At 49.6% G+C, this 20,306-nt stretch overlaps 1 protein-coding gene across 1 annotated transcript in view; it reads right to left on the reverse strand.

Moving 5' to 3' along the window:
- The window catches only part of GRK1 (G protein-coupled receptor kinase 1), a 957,106-nt gene that overhangs the window by 690,002 nt on the left and 246,798 nt on the right, over nt 1-20,306 (reverse strand). The window contains exon 4 of the mRNA XM_069637128.1: nt 13,330-13,413. Within this exon, the coding sequence (XP_069493229.1) occupies nt 13,330-13,413 (84 nt within the window). The remainder of the gene's footprint in view (nt 1-13,329; nt 13,414-20,306) is intronic.

The raw sequence follows: 20,306 nt of genomic DNA on the forward strand, positions 1-20,306 counted from the left end.
GTGAGAGGGTGAGAGAGAATGAGTGGCTCTGGGTATATACAGGCCCCATTTAGAGTGCTGCTGTGACCATTCTTGTGGGAGTATTGGAATAGGTTACCCTTAGGAAGCCCCAGGGGAAGGAAGGTAGATAAGGCCTTTGTCTTCACGCCCTCCTAATGTAGAGAGGCTAGTTTACACAGTAGCGATTACTGAGCTATACAATTGACACTATTTTTTAGTGTTAGAGAAGCCTTGATTAGGGGGGCACTGTTGAGCAGCCTGCAAGATGGCTGCCTAGCTCTCTTGCTCCGTGCCCTGTTTACTTTATATCGCCTTAATCAGCGGTTCCCTGCTCCATCGGAGGCTGTGACCGTGATCATTAAACAGCTTATGGTCTCCGCGACACTTTGAGCCGGGTCTGCCTGAAATCTGCGGCTCTGGGACTGAGTTCACCCCGTGTTCGGCGCCCGACAACTGAGGCCTTCGGGCCGCGTTCTCCAGCTGCGGCCCCGACCCCCCTGTGTCTCGTGGGAGACAGCTTTCAGACCTGGGCGGGGTGCCTGGCTCCCTCGCCTTGCTGTGATGCGGGCTGGTGCGGCGGATCGGCCCGCCTCCCTGCCTGTCCCGCTTCTGGGCCGGGCCCTCACGCTCCGCTGGGCGGCGTCCCCTTTCTCCGGCCCCCCGCTCCTCCTGAGGCTGGGTGCCGGCGGCGGCCAGTGCGGCTCCCCTATCCGCCGGTCCCTGGAGGGACGGAGGCGGCGGCGTCGATTCCTGCAGCTGGTGGCCTGATTTCCGCCGAGCCGCCGGGCCTCCGGAGCGGCCCCGCCGCAAAGAAGATCCTGATTTCGGAGTGCCTCAGCTGCTCCGCTGTGGCCTTCGAGGCCGCGTATTCGGGCCCCCGCTCTGGGCACCTACCTTGAGTCTCCGCCCAGCTGCACGGCGGACATATCCTTCATCTTCCCAGCCCACCCGGGCTGGCCTCTGCGCGCCGCTTCCTCCTGCGGGATTCTCTCTACAGCTCCGCGGGGGTTGCTGGTGCTCCCCCGCAGCGTGCATTCTGTGCTGATCTCATCCTCCGGATTCCCTCGCAACGGCCTGGTCTCCTGCTGCTGCCTCGCAGGCCGGCTCCCGCTCCTGGATGGGGGCCTGACATCGCTCCCTCTACCCCCTACATCTCCCGTGGACCTTGGTGCTTCAGGTGAGGAGCTGGGGACTGGGAGTGCGGTGTACCGGTCCATTTTCATGCCGAGGGCCCCAGGGGCTGTGCTCACTCCACCCCACAGGACATAGATGCCCCCATATTCACTTTGGCTGCCTTGGACTAAGTGTCTTTAACCCCGGCAGGGCTACGCTGCCCCCTTTGGTCCTTGTGGTGCTGTTCCCTTATTGCGGTGCGGCCTGTGGCACCTTGACTGATCCACGAACTGTTCACCCACACGCCAACACCCCACGTTTGTTGACCGTCTTCTAACTGCGCTGCTATCTGCTTGACACTACTGTTGCCCATTACTTCCATCAGTACACGCTGCCACCTGAGACCACCTGTCGCACCGGCCTCCCTTGCACTGGGGTGCCCACGCCCTGGAACGCATCTGGCTGGTGTGGATCGCACCCTAGCTCCTTTACAGTGGTCGGTCCTGGTTGGGTCGGCGCATACATTCTACTCGACCTCCCCCCGGGTCTCAGTGTGTCCCCAACATGTCCAATAGGCAGCGTGGGGCTAACAAAGCGGGGGCAATGGACAAATATGCCAAGACATTCCCTAGGCAGGAGCAGGGGAGGGATCCCTCGCCTCAGGACGATCTGGTTGCGCCCTCATGTTCCCCTCAGCCAGACCTCACTACATTGATGGAAACTATGGCAAAGAACTTCGCGTCACTCCACGAAAAACTAGATGACATTAACGCTAGCGTAGCCTCGCTCTGCACCAAACTCGATCAGCATGGCGCCAGGCTGGTTGAGGCCGAGACCAGGATAGGGACCAATGAAGACGAGGTCCATGTGCTTCAAAACACGGTCTCAGACTTGGTGCGAGATATGAAGCAGGTCAAGGTGAAGTGCGATGACTTAGAGTCCAGATCCCGCCGGAACAACATCCACATTGTAGGGGTCCCGGAGTCGGCCCTCAGAGGCAAAATGGAACAAGCTGTTGAAAATCACCTGAGAGACCTATTGGGTAACCCTCAGCTCTCCCCATTCTTCACGATTGAATGCGCCCATTGGACGCTGGCCCCCCGCCCCAAGCCGGGTGACTTCCCCAGGCCAATTATTGCTAAGGTTCTCAGCTTCAGGGACAGGGATCACATTCTGCGCTTGGCCCGGGAGAAGGGTGAGCTGAAACTGGAGTCCCAGACTATCCGTATCTTTCCCGATTTCTCCGTCAATGTTCAAATGGAACGCAGGCAGTTCACCGGTGTGAAAAAGCTGCTTAGGGAAAGGAAAGTGGAATATGCCATGCTGTTCCCTGCAAGACTGAAGCTCACCCATCGCAATAAGCTATATTTCTTCACGGTGCCGGATGAGGCGGTTAAATTTATTGAAGCCCACATACCGCTCCCTGGGCCGGGGGATATTCAGCTGGAGGAGGGCTGAGGTAGCCTGCCTGGACTCCGGTGTCTGCGCCTCCCTCTGCGCCAATGGCGTGTTTGACATGTGCATTTCCTTGCTAATTTGTGAATCATTTATCTTGTATATCCATTATTGGGTTTAACTTGTTGTAATGCCTCCTTGAAACCCTAATATGTGATACCGCTGTACGATCCATGGTGTACCGCACCATTCACTTATCTAAGACAGGTTCACGGCAGCAGCGACCCCCGCTGCATTTGCAATGCCGTGTTTGGCTTGTTGTGATCACTTGATGCGCCCCAGTTGGGTGTATTGGCGAGCGTTGCCCTGTTGGGATTGGCACGCACGCACTTGGTCTTCAGGTGGGTTGTTGCACACTGCTGTGTTTTGGGGGGCAGTGAGGGAGGGGGGTACAGTTGTGGGATGTTATAACAAAAATGGCAAGGTAGTGTTGACTCTGGGCACGAATCAGCGTGCCATTGCATTGATAGCCAACGCAGGTTCGACAGATAATGTTACACACTGCTGGAATCCCCCCTGAGAACCACAGAATGGCTATTAGGTTAATGTCCTGGAACATCAGAGGGCTCAGCAACTTCACGATGGCCCACAGGATCACTTCTTATGCCCAGAGGCACGGGGTCCAAATACTCCTCTTGCAAGAAACCCATGCCCTTGCACACCTCTCGTCCTCTCTTGCTCCGACATGGGGTCCCAACAAATATTACACGGTTTACTCCTCTCAGTCCTGGGGTGTCCTCACCTTAATTCACAAGTCCATGGAGTTTTCTCTTCTCATCAGTCACATAGATCAAGAGGGAAGGTACGTAATCCTCCATTGCCTACTTGCCAACACAGAATGCCTTGTGGTTAACACGTATGCCCCGAGCAGTGATACACCTGACTTCTTTGATCACATCAACAACATACTCCAAAGATATGTTGGGATCCCGATTATTTGGGGGGGGACATGAATCTAATACTAGACCCCGAGCTGGACAGATCGGGAGCCGCTCCCAGGGTGATGTCTAGAGCCGCCCGCCGCCTCCACGCCCACATGGTCCCTGCTGGTCTGGTTGACGCCTGGAGAGCGCTCCACCCGCTGACTAAAGAGTTTACATTCTACTCTTCAGTGCACGATAGCCATTCCAGGATTGACCTCTTCCTTCTTTCAGCTGGACTCATTGGCAAAACCCTTGACTCGCAGATAGTGCCTCGCAACCTCTCTGACCATTCCCCGATCACATTGGATATAGCTCTGCACCCTCCTCTCCCCTATCGCTCCATCTGGCGATTTAAGTCGGCGGCGTTACACGACATTGTCTTTAGGGCCGACATCCTTGCAGACATCACCTCGTTTTTTGATAACAACAAACGACACGACACAACAGATGGGGTTAGATGGGAGGCATTCAAGGTCTACATCAGGGGCATGTGTATCTCCAGGGAGGCGGGGGTCCTGAAAGACATTAGGAACTCCTTGCGTCGCTCCGAGTCCAGACTCAAGGAATTGGAGCGCGAATACGCTTCTGCCCCTTCCCCACCCAAGTTAGCACAAATACGATCTGAACTAGACACGTTTGAGTCCCTTGCCCTCAGCGAGATAAGATACTTTGCCCGACCCGCTGCGGCTCGGCAGTATGGCGAGGGCGAGAGGCCGGGTCGCACCTTGGCCCGCCTAACCCGGATAGAGGGGGGTAAAGCCCGAATAGACAGTATTATCGACAAAGATGGAGTCCGGCATTGGTCTGACCAGCCCATTCTTGAGACCTTTGCAGACTTCTATGCAACCCTCTACGCTCAGCAGCGAGAGTACAGCCAACAAGATCTGGACATGCTTCTTGATCGCATACCTATGTCCCTTATATCCAGTGCTACTAAAGAGCAATTAGACACGCCATTCACCCTGGATGAAATTACTGCGGTCATATCTTCCCTCCCTAAGGGGAAAGCTCCCGGTCCAGACGGCCTAACCGCCGAATTCTATCAAGAGCATGTTGCCCTGCTGGCCCCACGCCTGTACGAGGTATGGGATGAGTCGCTATGCCACGCTACCCTCCCTCAGTCTCTGCGTGAGGCTGCCATCACTGTGCTCCCCAAGCCGGGTAAGCCTCTGGATGAATGCGGCTCCTACAGACCTCTGTCTCTCATGAACACTGACACCAAAATATTTGCCAAGATTATAGCAAACAGGTTCCTCCCCATCATGAAATACTTGATACACCCGGATCAGAGTGGTTTTGTTCCCGCCCGCTCCACTGCGCTAAATATTCGGCGACTGTTTAACGTCATCTCTAGAATCGATCCCAATGCCAACGCGGTTGCTGTGACACTGGATGCCCAGAAGGCGTTCGACATGGTTTCATGGCAATACCTATGGGCAGTGCTTGAGAGGATGGGAATCGGCCCAAACATGCTGTCCTACATCAAACTGCTATATACCAACCCTGTGGCCAAAGTCCTGGTTAATTCTCATCTGTCAGCTTCATTCACCCTCCACAGAGGGACGCGTCAGGGATGTCCTTTTTCTCCTTTGCTGTTTGCGATGGCTATTGAGCCCATGGCGGATAGCATACGGGATAATCACACACGTAAGGGGATACGGCTACGGGATACCCCTGAGATTATATCACTCTATGCGGATGATGTACTTCTGTACATCAGAGACCCCTCGGCTCATCTCGACCCGATCATTCGTGAAGTAATCAAAATTGGTACATTCTCAGGCTTCACCATAAATTATTCCAAGTCAGAAATCTTCCCCCTCACACCCGCAACTCCCCAACCTGGGTGCGAATTCCCGCTCAAATGGGCTCCTGGGGGCATCAAGTACCCAGGGGTCCGGTTGTCCCTCTCGAAAGCCTCCTTGCTGACCGATAACTACGAGGCTGCTGCACAATATGCCGAGGCCAGAATGAAGAGGTGGTGTAACCTCCCCCTCTCACTATCAGGGAGACTTTCGCTAATCAAAATGATCTTGGTCCCAAAACTCCTTTACATATTTGCTAATGTCCCACTCTGGCCCGGGAAATGATACTTTGCCGACCTGCATGCAGGGTTCGCCCGCTTTCTATGGCATTCTGGCGCAGTGCGTAGGAAGTGGCAGCACATGACACTGCCCTATGAGAAAGGGGGCTTCAATGCACCGGACATTGCCCTGTACTGGATAGCTGCACAAGCTCAGCATGCCACACACTGGTACCAAACACCAGGACCCTCCCCCGCATGTTACGCTTGAGATCCTTGCGACAGGAGAGGTAAACGTTATGTCCCTGATCCTTTTCCATTCGTATCACTCGGACGCCCCAGCGGACCCAGTGGCCGCCCCCATCAGGGCGTGGAGACAGGGTTTGCTACCCCACTCTGACAATCCCCCGTACTACAAATGGCTACCCTTGTGGTCATTCCCGGGCCTAGCCCCTACACAGGATAAGCTCCTTATGCGTCACTGGCTAGATCTGGGATATCGTTCTTTTGCTGATCTGTTCCCTGATGGGAAATTCATAACCCCGCAGACATGGAGGCCGGGGCACTCCAAGTCCTCACTTGAGCTGCTGCAGTACTTTAGACTCAGAGCGGCAGTTCGAGACATGTGGCCTTGTTACCCGGACGAGCCCCCTGTGTCCCCCGAGATCTGTTACATTGCTAATTCTGCAGGGGGCAGGGGCATAGTGTCCGCCCTGTATATAATATTGAGGGCACGGGCTGTAGAACCCTCCCACGCGATCCTTGGTGCTTGGAGCCGGGAGCTGGGGATAGACATCACTGATGGGATGTGGACAAAAATGTGTGTACACACGCGCAGATTTTCCCTCAACTCTAGATTAAGATGTGTACAATACAAGCTACTTAATCGGCTGTACTGCACTCCCCATGTGGTCGGGAAGTTTGCACGGGACCAACCTCATCCCTGCCAGAGGTGCAGATCCACTGATGCGGACCACGCCCACATGTTCTGGTCCTGCGGGGCGTTGGTTCCGTTCTGGGAAGCAGTGCTTGGGGCCCTTTCTGAGATGGTGGGGTTCCAGATCGGCCCGGACCCCCTGGCTCTGTTGTTCAGGCTGTGGGAGGGGACTGAGGCAAGGCGTTTTGCTAAGTTCCAGAATGTGGGGGCGATGGTGGCTAAAAAGTGCATTCTGCAGTGTTGGAAGCGGCGCTCCCCCCCTTCACTGGAAATGTGGTTAAGGGCCCTTACCTGGGTGCAAATGTGTGAAGAGGACTATATCAACACGCTGCCTGTGATAGCCCGCCCCAAAAATATATGGACTGAGTTTTGTGGTTATCTGAACAGCAGAGCGGACTTGGAACTTCTATCTTCTCCCCCATCACCCGCGCATACGACTGCGCAAGTTGAATTGTAGGGGTCAATATTGTAAGTATCCTGCTCCTGTTGATATTTAGTATTGCTGTTGAACCTTTTCACTGGCACCCGAGCCCTGTAGTTTGTACTATGAGCTGTTGATGTAATGTGCAATGTGCCTGTCTCTACTTCTTGCCAATAAAGAAAAGTTTAAAAAAAAAGAAGCCTTGATTAGGGTGGAAGGAGCCCATGGGATATTGAGAGACCAGCTAGTAACACCCCTGAGCCAAACCCATGTGCAGCCTCGAAGTTCGAAAAAACAAGATTTAAGTACTTTCAATAAAAAACTTTGAACTATCTATCTATCTACCAGAGATATTTAAGGCCATCTGTGACACTTAGCAACAATGTCAAGCATTCAAGGATATGTCTTTGGAAGGTATAGAAGGGGGGGTAAAAGACACTATGTTCCCAAAGGATGTACCAGAGGAGCAAGGACTCTTCAAAATACCTTAGTTCTTGTCTTTGGGTGATCAACAGCATTGAGCTTGGCATCTAGGTGTAAATTAGTGTTACATCAGTTTGATGTGCAGGCTCTTGCTGGGTCGAGTTGACCTCTAAGATGGTGAATTTATGGCTTCCAACACTTTGGGACGGCAGTTGACACGGCAACGAAACAATGCTTCTTTGCCGGGTTGAGTCGGTGCACGATACAGCGAGTTCAATAGCTTCCAGCAAGCCCAGAAAGTAGGCTAAACAGATGCCTCCATGAAGTCGAGTTGTCGATCGAGTTGGTCGATGTGTTGTGTAGCAATGGGTCAATCTAACGTAAGGGTTGCTTTCAGTGTAGCAAGTAGTTCAAAGGTCAATAGAGTGCCAAACGCAGCACCACAGGTCCTGTGGTGGCTCAAAGTGTGTTGAGTGTGGTCAAAGCAGCTCAAAGGTATCTCGAGGTGACAAAACAAGCTGCTTTTGAGTTACTGGGAGGCCCAATCCAGATCTCCTGGACAAGGTGAGTCCTTCAGTTCTGCGCTTCCCTGCAGGAAACTAGCTGGCACCTACAGGGAGTCCTTCACCTCCAGTGAGCAGGCTCCTGGTTCCAGTGCCACTGCCATCACGGAGTACCTGGTCCATAGCAGGTCACCCCCATTGTTCCCTGAGGATGGTTAGGAACAGTGCCCACTTCTGCCTTGGATGCCTTCTGCATTCACCTGTATGGAAGAGGAGTTTGAGACAAACTTAATCCCCAAAAGAGTCCAGTGAATTCTTCTTGTGAAAATCTAATGTTGAATCAAATAAGGAGGGGCTCCTCCTAACTGTAAAGAAAAAATATCACAGGGATTGGCTCAAAGCAAGTCTGCTGTAAGGGGTCCAAACCAGGCTGTTGTAACAAGTGCTCTTTGCCTTCTGACATTATACTCAGACTGCCTTATCCTGGGTGACAGGAAGTTGTAGAGAGCTCTATCAGAAACCAAGGTGCTGGAACCGCTCTCTCAGCCCACCTCTTTCTTATGGCTACTCTAACTTCAACCCCTTCCCATGACTTCAAAGGGACTCCAGTGTGCAGCACCCTGGTGTGCGTGGGGCTTTATGTCAGTTCTGCTTGTGAAACACAGACTCCCATCCTATATCAGGAGGTGGTTCCTGTGCCCTGTAGTAGAGTGTCACCTATCCGGCAGGAGTATCAACAGAAGCAGCTTCCTGGTGATTGTCCAATTGCAAGTTGTGAAGAGTCGCAGACCAGACACTGAAACACATCATCACTGGCATAGCTGAAGCCCTGCACGCAGAGCTGACACCTGTATGATATCCAATTGCTGTGACTGTAGAATTGTGTGACCTTAGCAACCACCATGCCACTACCAGGCAGATAGGGGAAAAGAGACCAGAGAAAAGACTAGCAGGAATAATGGTGGCGCCCTGAAGATCTATCCCTGGATGCACTCACTTACAGGCAACTCTGTTTCTAAAGTTGTATGTGCTTGCATTGCTTTCTAATCAATTAAAACAGTATTAAACGATTGTAAACAATAAAACAAAGATACAATTATTTTAAAAAGTCCTTTCAATTGAGGAATACCTAAGTCTGTGGCATAGACTGATTAAGAATTCTTCTCTATGGCTGTGTGAGTCTTTAAATCTGTTCAACCATTCTAGGAATAAAGGTGATCATAGTCTTAACCCTCAGCGCATCTTGGATGCGGCAGTTACCAAAATCAATGTTATGCCAGGTTCCTTTCATGTCTGAATTTCTTCTTAGTGGAAAAGGTGTTTTGGCTTTGTGTTTCCCTGACCTGTTTTTTAAACAGTGCATTGCAGCAAGCTTTTCTTGGTTGTCTTTTGAGCATTTGTCTGTCAATTTTTGGGGTGGTATTGGATTGGTAGAGAATTTCTAATATGTTTGGCTTCAAAGACTGCCAGACTGGTATTGATTGGAGGCATGTTCGATTGACCCCTGAGTAGAGCTAGTCTCCCCTCTGTCCCAGCCTCTGTCTTTTGCTGTAAGATTCTGTAGTCGCTACTTTCATTCCCCCTCCAACCCCTGCCTCTGATTCTCCCACAGACCTAGCTCTTGCTAACCTTCACCTCTCCATCTCTAACACCGCTGATAGCCTTGCCCCTGTCAGAGACCCATATGAAGCCTGCCTCCAAATGCAACAGTTGGTATGACACCGACCTGGCCGCTCTGAAACGCAAGTGCAGAGCTGCTGAATGGAAGTGGCAGGCATCAAACACATCCACTGACAAACTGGCCTTTCGCCTGCTCCAAAGGCATTATTATCTTTCCATCTGCTCCAAGAAGAGGTCCCATGTCCAAGGCCGCATCTCTGAGGTCACCAACAACATTGCTGAACTTTTCAAAATCTGCAACCCTACTGCAGTCTCCACCTCTCCTCTTCCATCCCAGGCCCTCTGTACTGCCCTAACATTTCACTATCCAAACCCAGGACATCCTGTCCTCACTCTCCTCTACCCCCCTGTTGCACACTCACCATTGCCCTGTGGTTCGGAGTCAGGCTCCTCCTCGGCGATCGCCTCCGCTCCAGGTCCGGGGCCGTCTTGCTACCTCCCCGCTTCGCCCGCTGGGTTACTGGGGCGCTTTGCGGTTCCCACTGCGCATTCCCGGTGCCGCTGGCTTCCTACCACATTCCTAGGACTACGCCTCCATGCAGCGTGATGGAGGTTGCCATGGCACCTCCTAGACGCTCGACTGCGAGAACGCCGTTCTCCCGCTCACGTGACCTGCACCAGTCATGTGATTACATAACAAGGAAGCAACCTATAAAAGACCCTGCCTCCTTTCATTATTGCTTTGAGTGTTCCTGTGAGTGGTGTTCTGGTTGTTTCCTCCTTGTGATTCCTGTTTTTGGTGTATTTTGACCTTGGCTTCGATTTCCTGGATTTGCCTTTTGGATTTCCCCCCTGGATTTAGCTGGCTTGTGTTTTTTTTCTACTGGTTTCAGACCCTGGCTTTGCTCTCCTGGATTGTTACTGGATTTTCCTGGTGTTCTGGCGACCAGCACTCTGTTATGGATATTTAGGGAACTTTGGACTTTGGCTTTCTTTCGATTTCTCCCTTGGAATTTACCATTGGAATATTGTCTTTTTTGAACATTGACTTTGAACATTCTTTTTTTTCCTCTTTTCAACTGTGGAACTTACTAGTCACAAAACGTTGTCATCAACTGCACCCTGTTTACCCTCAGGAAAGATTTTTTTCCCACTCCTGGGTTTTTCCTTTCCGTCCTTCGATCTACTACTGGTGTTCTCACTAGGTAGGTTACAAGCTTAGTTCCAATACCAATAAGTGTTCTGCATATTGCTGGTCTTTAACCTTGCATTTTCCTTTTTAGCTACCTGGGGATCTGGTGCTGCAGTTCCAGTCCACCTGTGGCCCCAATAACTGGTTAGGGAGTTCATGTACTTTTTCTGACTGGTGCTTGGGGACAGATGTATAGTCCACACGGGAGACTACGTCTTAACACTCCCTCCCCACCCCCCCACCTTCTCTCAAGCTTCCCTTGGCCCCCAGTCTCCCTCCCGTTTACTCTCCTCCTTCTCACCCATAGCAGCGAATGAGGTCTGTAATGCTGTCCTCTCTATGAAAGTCTTTTCAAAACAGGTGCTTCCTTGCTCCTCCAGAACTATCAAGGACAATATCTCCACTCTCACTCCTGCCTTGCCTGTTTTCTGTAACCATATTCCTTTGCCACTGGCTCATTCCCACTTTCCCTCAAGCACTCCCTTGTGACCCTCTCCTAAAAAAGCTGTCTGCTGACCCCTCCTGCCCTGCTAACTACCACCCTATCACCACTACCCCCTTCTTGGGCAAACTCTTGGAGAAAGTGGTCATATCCAACTGACCCATTACACTGAATCTATTGGTTGCCTCCATGATCACCAGTCTGGCTTCAGAGCATCCAGAGGCACAGAAACTGCTCTGCTGAACACCCGTGAGAAGTCCTGCTCTGAAACCTTAATTCTAACTCTCCCTCTGTTTTCATCCTCCTTGATCCCTCCTCTGCCTTTGACACGGTCAATCATGCCACCCTCTTAAAGCGGCTCCACAACACCTTTGGTATCACGGACCTTGCTCTTGATTGGCTGAGCTCCTTCCTTTCTAATCGACCTTCCCAGGTGCAACTGGGCCCCTTCCTCTCCTCCACCTCTCACTCTACCTGCAGCGTCTCTCAGGGCTCTATCCTGTTGCCATGGCTCTTCAACATCCACCTTGCCCTTCTGGCCCACTTGATTTCCTCCTTCTCTCCTCATTTCCTGTGTTATGTTGACGACACTCAGTTCTCCTTCGAGCTCCCCCTTCAACCTCCTCTTCCTCCTCTCTCATCCCTGGCTGTCTGACTGCTATTCAGGCCGGTGCTCAGCTAATGATCTCTGTCTTAATGCCAGTAAGACTGAGATCCTTCTCATTGGAAGAGGGTCCCATGCCCCCTGCTTCCCTCCCTCTCTCTGGCCACCCTCCTTGGGTCCCCTCCGCTCACCCTCGAGTGAGGCAAAATACCTTGGTGTCATCTTTGACTCTGCTCTCTCCTTCTCCCCTCACATGTCTGACCTTGCCAATAATGCACACTTTCTGCTTCACCTCCTCAGAGATATTCTCCCTTTCCTTACTTATCCCCAGAAACTCAGTGTCTCCAGAGCTCTGATTCTCTCTAGGCTGGACAACTGCAATAGCCTCTTCCTCAATCTAGCTCTCTTCACTCTTCATCTCATTCAACTTATCCAGAATAGGACTACAAGACTTATCCTTGGCCTCAAGCCCAGGGAATGCATCTCTCCAGCCCTTAATTCTCTCCACTGGCTCCCAGTGGCTGCAAGGATCAAATTCAAGACCCTCTGCATCATCCACAAGGCTTCTGGGGTCTGGGACCCCCTACATCCAACTCTCTCTCCTTAACTACCTCCCTGCTAGAGCTCTTCGGTCCCCTAGCTCCAAATCCCTGCAGATCCGATATTTTTCCAAGCAGAGCGTGGGGGTAGATCTCTCTCTTCGGCAGGTGCTTCCCTCTGAAATGGCCTCCCTGCCCCTCTCAGACCTGAGCCGGACCTCTTTAAGTTCCGGAAGCTTCTCAAGACTCCTCTTTCCCCCACCCTCTCCCTTGCTAAATGCTCCGCCTACTGCTGTGACTGATGGCCCGGTGCACTTTATGAGTCACACAGTGTACCAGGCCCTCCCTCACCAGTCTCCAACAGCACCGCCTAACCAGCACTTGCCTGCCTACGGGCTGGGCCCATCCCCCTGCCCTCTCTTTCCCTGCCCAATGTAGATGGGCACTGCCCCCCCCCTCAGTCCTAACTCCTCCCCGCCTCTCGCACTTAGATGGGGGCCCTCCGATGTCCCCCTCCAGAGCACTTGTATGGCCCCTGGTCCAGGCCCTCACCAAGCGCACTTGCCTGGCCCATGGATTTGGCCCATCCAGCCCCCCCTCCACCCACAATCACTCCAATATCCAGGAACACTTCTTCCTGCACTTGCACGATCCGAATGTGACAAGGCCTAGTAGGACCCTTACTGTTATTTTATATCCCCTGTTACCCCACCCCCCCTTTGCCTTGTGGCGCCTAGAAAGACTTTTTGTTGTACACTGCGCCTTAAAAAAGCTCAAAGAATAAATAAAATAAATGCAGGACCGGTGGCATCTGGGGGCTAAAAGATGTCTAGTTGACCCACAGGTAAGACTAGATCGGGCGTTAGTTCTGTTTGAATCCTTTGATGGTTGCTCCGTAGATACTATGCCTCCCCACTATAGGTGTAATCCTGATGATATGAATCCGCCGAGAAAATTACTTTACTCTGTATAGACAGCACCCTTGGGGAAGACATTAAATAAGTCATAACTTGACGGTTTTTGTAGGTTTTCAACGTGAGAACTAATATAACACGGAAAAAATGTTTGCCTTTGTCTCGTCCTTCAGCTTGCCTTGTGCACACCTCGTTATTCATTACATTATATCATATTTACCTGGCGTTCCTGCATAGCCCTTCGTTTTTGTTTTGTTCTCCTTTAATTCAACGGCAAGCCCAAGGTCAGAGATACGCACGTTACCTGAAAGGCAAACATTGGTTTTGTTCAAGCGATTGTGAGCAAAACAAAAGGAGTTTACAGCGAAAGCACCAGAGTGATGATGCACAAGCGGAATGCCATTGAAAAATGTCAGATAAGAAAATCTCAAAATGCTTCCAAGTCTCCCGTTTCCTACTAAGAAAACAATTGTATGTTATGTAGAATATCTCCTATGTCCATAAGGAATCGCTGACAAAATGTCACTTTAGCATGGCGTTTTTTCAAATCGTTAGTTAAAATGTATCCGAGATTTGCACCTAACATGTAATCACTAATAATTATAAACGAAGGACACAAGCACATTGTTTGTGTGTGCTGAGAGAATAATTGTGTATATTTTTGGTGAAGTCTCCTTGCCCTTCAGATGCTTACATGTGTTCACTTGCTCCAAAAAGATGCCCTATACACAACGGGCATTTGAATGTGCGTCCCATGGATGAGCATATTCAAATGCCGTCTTTATCCATCGTAGTGTATTTGCGCAAACAAGGGGGTGTTTCAAAGCACATTTCTTATCCAACAACAGGATTAAATTTAAACTGTGCTGAAAACAAAGGCATCCCCTGTATCTCTTTGGAACAGTTCCAGGGGTGTGCACATCACATGACAGGATCATTCCTGACTCTGACATATGTTATTTAAGGGAATCAGCAGTTGTATGAACCGATGCTGGCCCACTTGCATTTCTATCCCAGGGATAGAAATGTTTGTTTTGACATTTCACTTTGACTGGCACTTTAAGGAGCCTGTTACACATTACATTAGTGTAAGGTGCACAGAGCCAACCTCTGAGCAAGGGGGCTGGACAGCACATTTTTCACGGCTGTCCAGCCTCACCGAAATGCGCAGATCATCTCTGAGAATAAAGTTACCTGCGCCTTTCTCAAACAAGCATAAATAAAAAGACACATCCTGTGTGCATTTTTTGAAAACTTCTGCTTGTTTCTTAGCATCTGGCCCACTGTTGTTACCGTGCTTAACTAGGTAAACAGTCTTGGCCGTTTCACACAGATTTGTACTAAAGCAATTCAGGAGATTAACTAATTGCTCCTGTTACCTCAAACCTGATTGGCAAAGCCCACAACTAGAGTAAATCTGGAGCTTTGAGAAAAAATAGCACACGTTCTCTTTCCCCAATACGGGTCCCTAGGCAAACAGATATGACAGAAACACAACTCCAAAATGATAATTCCAAGCTACAGTGGATGAGCATGGCACATGTAGCCCAAGCGGCTTTCCCTATTAGAGACTACTTGATGTCCAATATTGGCATATGTAAGGAAGTCATGGGGCCTCATTACAAGTCAGCCGGTCCGGAAAACAACGGTGGCGGTAAATCCACCGCCACCGTTGTTTCCGGACCGGCTGATTCCGAGTCCTGCAGGCGGGAGGTGTCACTGAGTAACAGCACCCGCCTGCAGGCAGACATGGAAACACCGGCTCTGTCATAGACGGAACTGGTGTTTCCATGGTCCCCATCCCCATGGAGTCCTATGGGACTCCATGGAATGGGGATTTACGGAATTCCGCCTCCGGAATTACTGGGTCACCGGGGTTGTAATGCCCCGTTGATTCCGGCAATCACGGAGGCGGAATGGTATTACGGGTCCGGCGGCAGCGTGCCGGTTTTTCCGGCACAGCTACCGCCGGACTCGTAATGAGGCACACGGTATCAAGAATAGACAGACCCAAGTATTCACAGTTCAAGGGTGTTTATTAAACTCGATATGCAGGTTGGAAAAACGCCTAATCTAAACCTAAAAGTAAGATGGGAGCAAGCTCCAATCATCAAATGAAAATTAAGGCAGTCCTAGTGGCGTCTTGTCAAATAAAAAGGGCCTATACTAAAAAGAACTATTGCCAATCCTTACAACTAATACATAGGGTGTGGGATAAGATTTACAAGAAAGAAAAAGTGTTCACAAATGATAAAATGATAAGTCAGGATGAGGTAGCCGGGGGTCTCCCTTCCCCATGTTTTAGCATGGGACAAGGTGGTACTCTTGAGCATAGCACACGTTCGAGCTTTCTCACCACGAGACAACATTTCCTGCTTCAGTTATCAGGACCTTTGGTGGTGAACTGTCTTTTCAACAAAAAGTCTCTTGCCTCAGAGGAGCTGATATCCTTCAAAATAACAAACAAAGAGTTATATTCCAAAAGTATGTTGGATGATGGGTTTTCACCCTTGGATCCCCCTCTTCCGGGCTTAGGTCCACAAACAGTTCCTATTGCTATAAGGACCTTCGGTGGTTGACTTTCTTGCTTTCTTGCTTCTTGATACGTTCAAATATAACAAACAAAAAGTTCCTTTCGGATTACACTTGAGGTGATGATTCTTCACCTCTGGGTCCCCCTCTTCGGGTGCCGACGCCTCTCGAATATCTGCCTCCCTCCTGTCGGGTTCACTCTGGCTTATATTCAAAATTACTTCACGATTGCATTCACGTGTCGTTGGGGTGAGGGCTTCTCACCTCTGGATCTCCCTCTTCTGGGCTCAGACCCTTTCAAACGTTTACGTAAGGCCTTTCGCAAAAATATTTTCTCCTTGGCATTCACAAATCTTAATGTCTTTTTAAACAGTTCTCTGCGGACATCCCTCTGCCAGATTCACTTTTGTCAACACACTGTTTCTTGGGACTTTAGACTTCGCCCCTCTTTATTAGCATTCCTCTGTCGGGTTCACTCTTGCCACTTTACAATTCCGTTTTGCTTTCTCTTGCTGTGGGATTCACTTCCCTTGTGTTTCTCAATGGTTTGTCATCAAAGACTTTTGACTGTACAGGGATTTTGCTAGACCCCTGTATGACCACTTTGACCTTTCTTGTCGGCTCTCCTACGGCCTTCTGGTATCAGTAGTTTCAATCAACACGGGATCAACCAGAGTCTCTCGAGTGAGCACCCACATGGCGCTGATAACAATTTACAGTTCTTTGAACTTTCCTCAATGTGCCACTTTGTGACTTTCATTTAACACAGTTCGGTTTCTTTATCGGTTCCCCTTCGACTCACCAGCTGTGATGAACCGCTTGGCCTTTCAGTATATCTGGAGTCAAGGCCGACACCACGGTAGCAGCGTCTCCCTCTGTCCTGCTTCTCAGCGTAGGCACACTCTGTGTACCGTTGACACCTGCTGCAACACACTTGGGCTATTGTTCGCAGTCTTACAATTCCTTCCAAGGAGGTCTTGTGGGTCTGGGTTGGAAAGGGCATGGTCCCTTCTCTCCTTGTCAGCCTCTCTCGACCTTTCTCCTCCTCTTAAACTGCCGTGCTTGGATAGCTGTCTCGTTGTGCGGTCTGCCTTGCTTGTCCTGTGCTCTCATGCTCCACCTTTTCTCCCTGTGGGGAAGGGAAAGGGCCGTCAGGTGTATGTGTGATCCTGGTCAATTGCCTGACTTTGCCTGACCATTGTGTTGGGACATGTCAGGTAATTGGCTTTGGTGTTTGTCGTCTTTCGTGGTGTACGAAAGTGTGAAGTATTGTAAAAGTGGGCGGGGCGTACAGTTTCTGAGCTTCCTATATAGCAGGATGGGGAAAAGGCATTAGAAGAAGGGGGATACCGCGTCTCACCCGTCGGTTTCTCACTTCCACTCCCTGAGGACCCCCCACCCAGGTGATCCTCCCTCACTGGTCCACCCCCGTGTCCTGGCCACCTGGATGTCAGACCCCGGGGACTAGTCAGGGAGACACCTTCAGGTTTCTCACATGCCCTTCCGCCATGCAAGGTGGATATGCCTGTTCTTTGCCTAGGTCCTATATTGTTAATATCTGGAAGAGAACAGGGGCGAGAGATGTCCATGAATTCTCGCATATTCCACTGAGTGGTTTCAGTTGTTATAGGTAGAGGTGGGGTGGTTGTACTGGTCTCTCTGCAATAACCTATGAATTGGGATTTAGGGTCTATGGCAGGTTTTATGGGTTCAGACTTTTCCCAATTCCATATGGGAGAGTTTTGGGAGTGATAGTTTGCCTGCCAAGAACTCTGGGTTAGAAAATCCAAATAAGGAGGTGGAGTCTCATGTAAAAGAGTAGAGAATGTGGGGAAGTCCCTCCCTAGAATAATTTCTTCAGAGAGTCCTGGAATGATGGCTGATGTTGCTTCACATGATTCACCCCGGATTTCAATGCGTACAGGTATCTTAGGGTACAATTCATTGTCTCAGTGTACACATGTAACTCTGACTAGGGCTGCGTCATCTAGGTCTTTTATTGAAACCAAATCGGCTGGTATAGCTGTTCGTTTACTCCCTGAGTCAATTAAGACCCGTACTTGTCTTTCTGTTTATCCAAGCCTTTTCATAGGAAAAATCGGTTGTCTGACATAAACAGATGCTAAAGGTTTCTAGTTCTTCCTCGGGTTCTTCCCACTCTTTGCGCTTTAAACACCCTATTTCCATAGGTTCATCCTTTATATTCTTTGGGCAGTGTCTAGCTAAGTGTCCTGTTTTTCTACCGGGGAAACATACTGGAGGAGGTGGTTTGCCTCCCTTTATATCCTCTCTTCTACCTTCATCTTTGGTTTTAAAGTCAGTCTTCCTGATCTCCACTATCTCTTGTGTCAAGCCTTCCTTACTTATCTATTCCCTGAGTTGGAGGTCGGTGGACAGGTTTATGATCCTTCCGTTCCTCCTAACGATGGTCAGAGTGGAAATGTTTAGCTGCATCTGAATGGCTTTGTGCAGTTTATATAGCTATGGCCAGGGTAGGTCGATTTAGTAGCAGAATGGCCTTCTGCGAAAAAGGGGGTAAAGAGTTAGTGAATTGTTCCAAAGTGATAATTTTTGTCCGTTCTTCCAATGATTTGTCACTAATCCAGAGGGCCACTGTGTTTTTGACACATTCACCCATTTCTAAGCGGGTTTCCCCTGGGTTCACTATAATGGTCCTCAATTTCTGCCGATAAAAATTGCAGGTTTGCCCCACTCTTTTAAGCAACCCTTCTTTGATGGATCGAAAGGTGGCTCCTTGGGCAAGATTTAGTTTCTGATAGGAGGTTTGTAATTCGCCATTCAGATGAGGGGTTAGATAGCATCTTTTAAGGTTCTCTTCCCATCCTAGTTGTTCAGCTAGGCGTTCGAAGTTTAGATTTGTTTTTCATAAATCTTCACCTTCTAGATAGGTTTGGAGCACCCCCTGTGGTAGTAAGGGCCTTGCTTATAGTTCAACTAGCTTAGCAAAATGTTCTTGAAGACTAATCTCGGTCTGCATCTGTTGGGCTGCTAACTGGGCAATAACATTGGCTAAGTCAGCCATTTCTTCCAGTGGTGTAAGGGTTCCTTCTGTAGATTGTTCTGAATTGGAAAGGAATCAACTTTCAATTCCGTCGGATAAGGTCTCGAAATCGTCCGGGGTGTCAGGTGTGTGTGATACTGGTAATTTGCCTGACTTTGCCTGACCCTTGTGTTGGGACATGTCAGGTAAACAGCTTTGGTATTTGTCCGTCGTCTTTCGTGGTGTACGAAAGTGTTCGTGTTGGAAAGGGGGAGGGAGGTAGAGTTTCTGAGCTTCATATATAGCAGGATGGGGAAAAGGCATTAGAAGAAGGGGAATACCGTGTCTCACCTGTCGGTTTCTCACTTCCACTCCCTGAGGATCCCCCACCTGGGTGATCCTCCCTCACTGGTCCACCCACAGGAACTGGATCCAATAGCCATGGCCGTGTCATGGCCAACTGGATGACAGACCCCCAGGGACTGGTCAGGGAGACACCTTCAGGTTTCTCACACATACATTTATAAAGGAGCAAATATTTCTTTTACCACCATTACCACACTAAAGATATCCCCTCGATATGTGGAAGTTGAACAGCAGACTGACCATTATAATTACAAATCTACAGTGATTCTCCTGGATCACAGTGCACTGGAAATCACTCTTGAAGAAATCCAAAAGTAATGGGGCTGAAACATGTAGGGCAGCAAAGGGAGCATACTCTTCATCATGCAACAAATATGGGTTTTGTGCTATTCGTGAGTCAATGGAATTGTATGTATGTGTTGTATTTTGTGTGTTTTTTTCAATAGTGAATATGCTTGCTCCTTTTTTTATTATGTTTAATATGCTTATTATTTCATGGGAGTATTGCAGGCCCTCCATATGGAGAATGAAGTGTCTGTGCATAGCAGTGTGGGGGGTTACTGCACTGCATGTTTTAAGGTTGGTTGTGGAGTCTGTCAAGGGTGCGTCTTAGCTCTGATCCTATTTACCCTTTACATTAACGGCCTCTTAAAGGCTTTGATGGATACGAGGGCGGATTATCCGTATCTGGGGGGCCGGGCTTTTCCAGTCCTGTCTTATGCTGATGACACTGTGTTAATTGCCAGAACCCCAAGGGCCCTTCAGGTGATATATGATATGATAGTTTATTTATATAGCGCCTATACACAATGTGTTTTAAAGTGCTTCAAGGCAAGGGAGGGAACAAGGGAAAAGACAATTACATTCTTATAGGCCATGAACAGTAAGATGTGAAATTAACTATCGTACTCGGCCTGATGACATTTCAGATAGTGCAAGAGCTAAAACATAGATAATGAAGGGAGGGGGAGAGTGGGAAGGAAATGGAAACAGACAGGCGACAACCGTACTAGGCCTGACAATCTTTACCTATGCAGACTTTATGGAAAATGTGGAGCTCAAAATTAACACCAAGAAATCTGCAGTAATGGGTTGCATGGGACGAAAGAGATCAGCCAAGATGCTCCCTCTGCTTTGTAATGCGGAAATAATTCCCAGAGTAAAGGAATTCGACTATCTGGGGGTTAGATGTTCAGAGTCAATCACGGGCAGTGTACACATTAAGAAACAATCCACCAAGCTAGCCCAACAAGTGGGTGGGATATCTTGTTTCTTGTACTGCTGCCAGGGACAACCGT

The sequence above is a fragment of the Ambystoma mexicanum genome, chromosome 7p, assembly GCF_040938575.1.
Source record: "Ambystoma mexicanum isolate Mex_15411 chromosome 7p, UKY_AmexF1_1, whole genome shotgun sequence".
NCBI lineage: Eukaryota > Metazoa > Chordata > Amphibia > Caudata > Ambystomatidae > Ambystoma > Ambystoma mexicanum.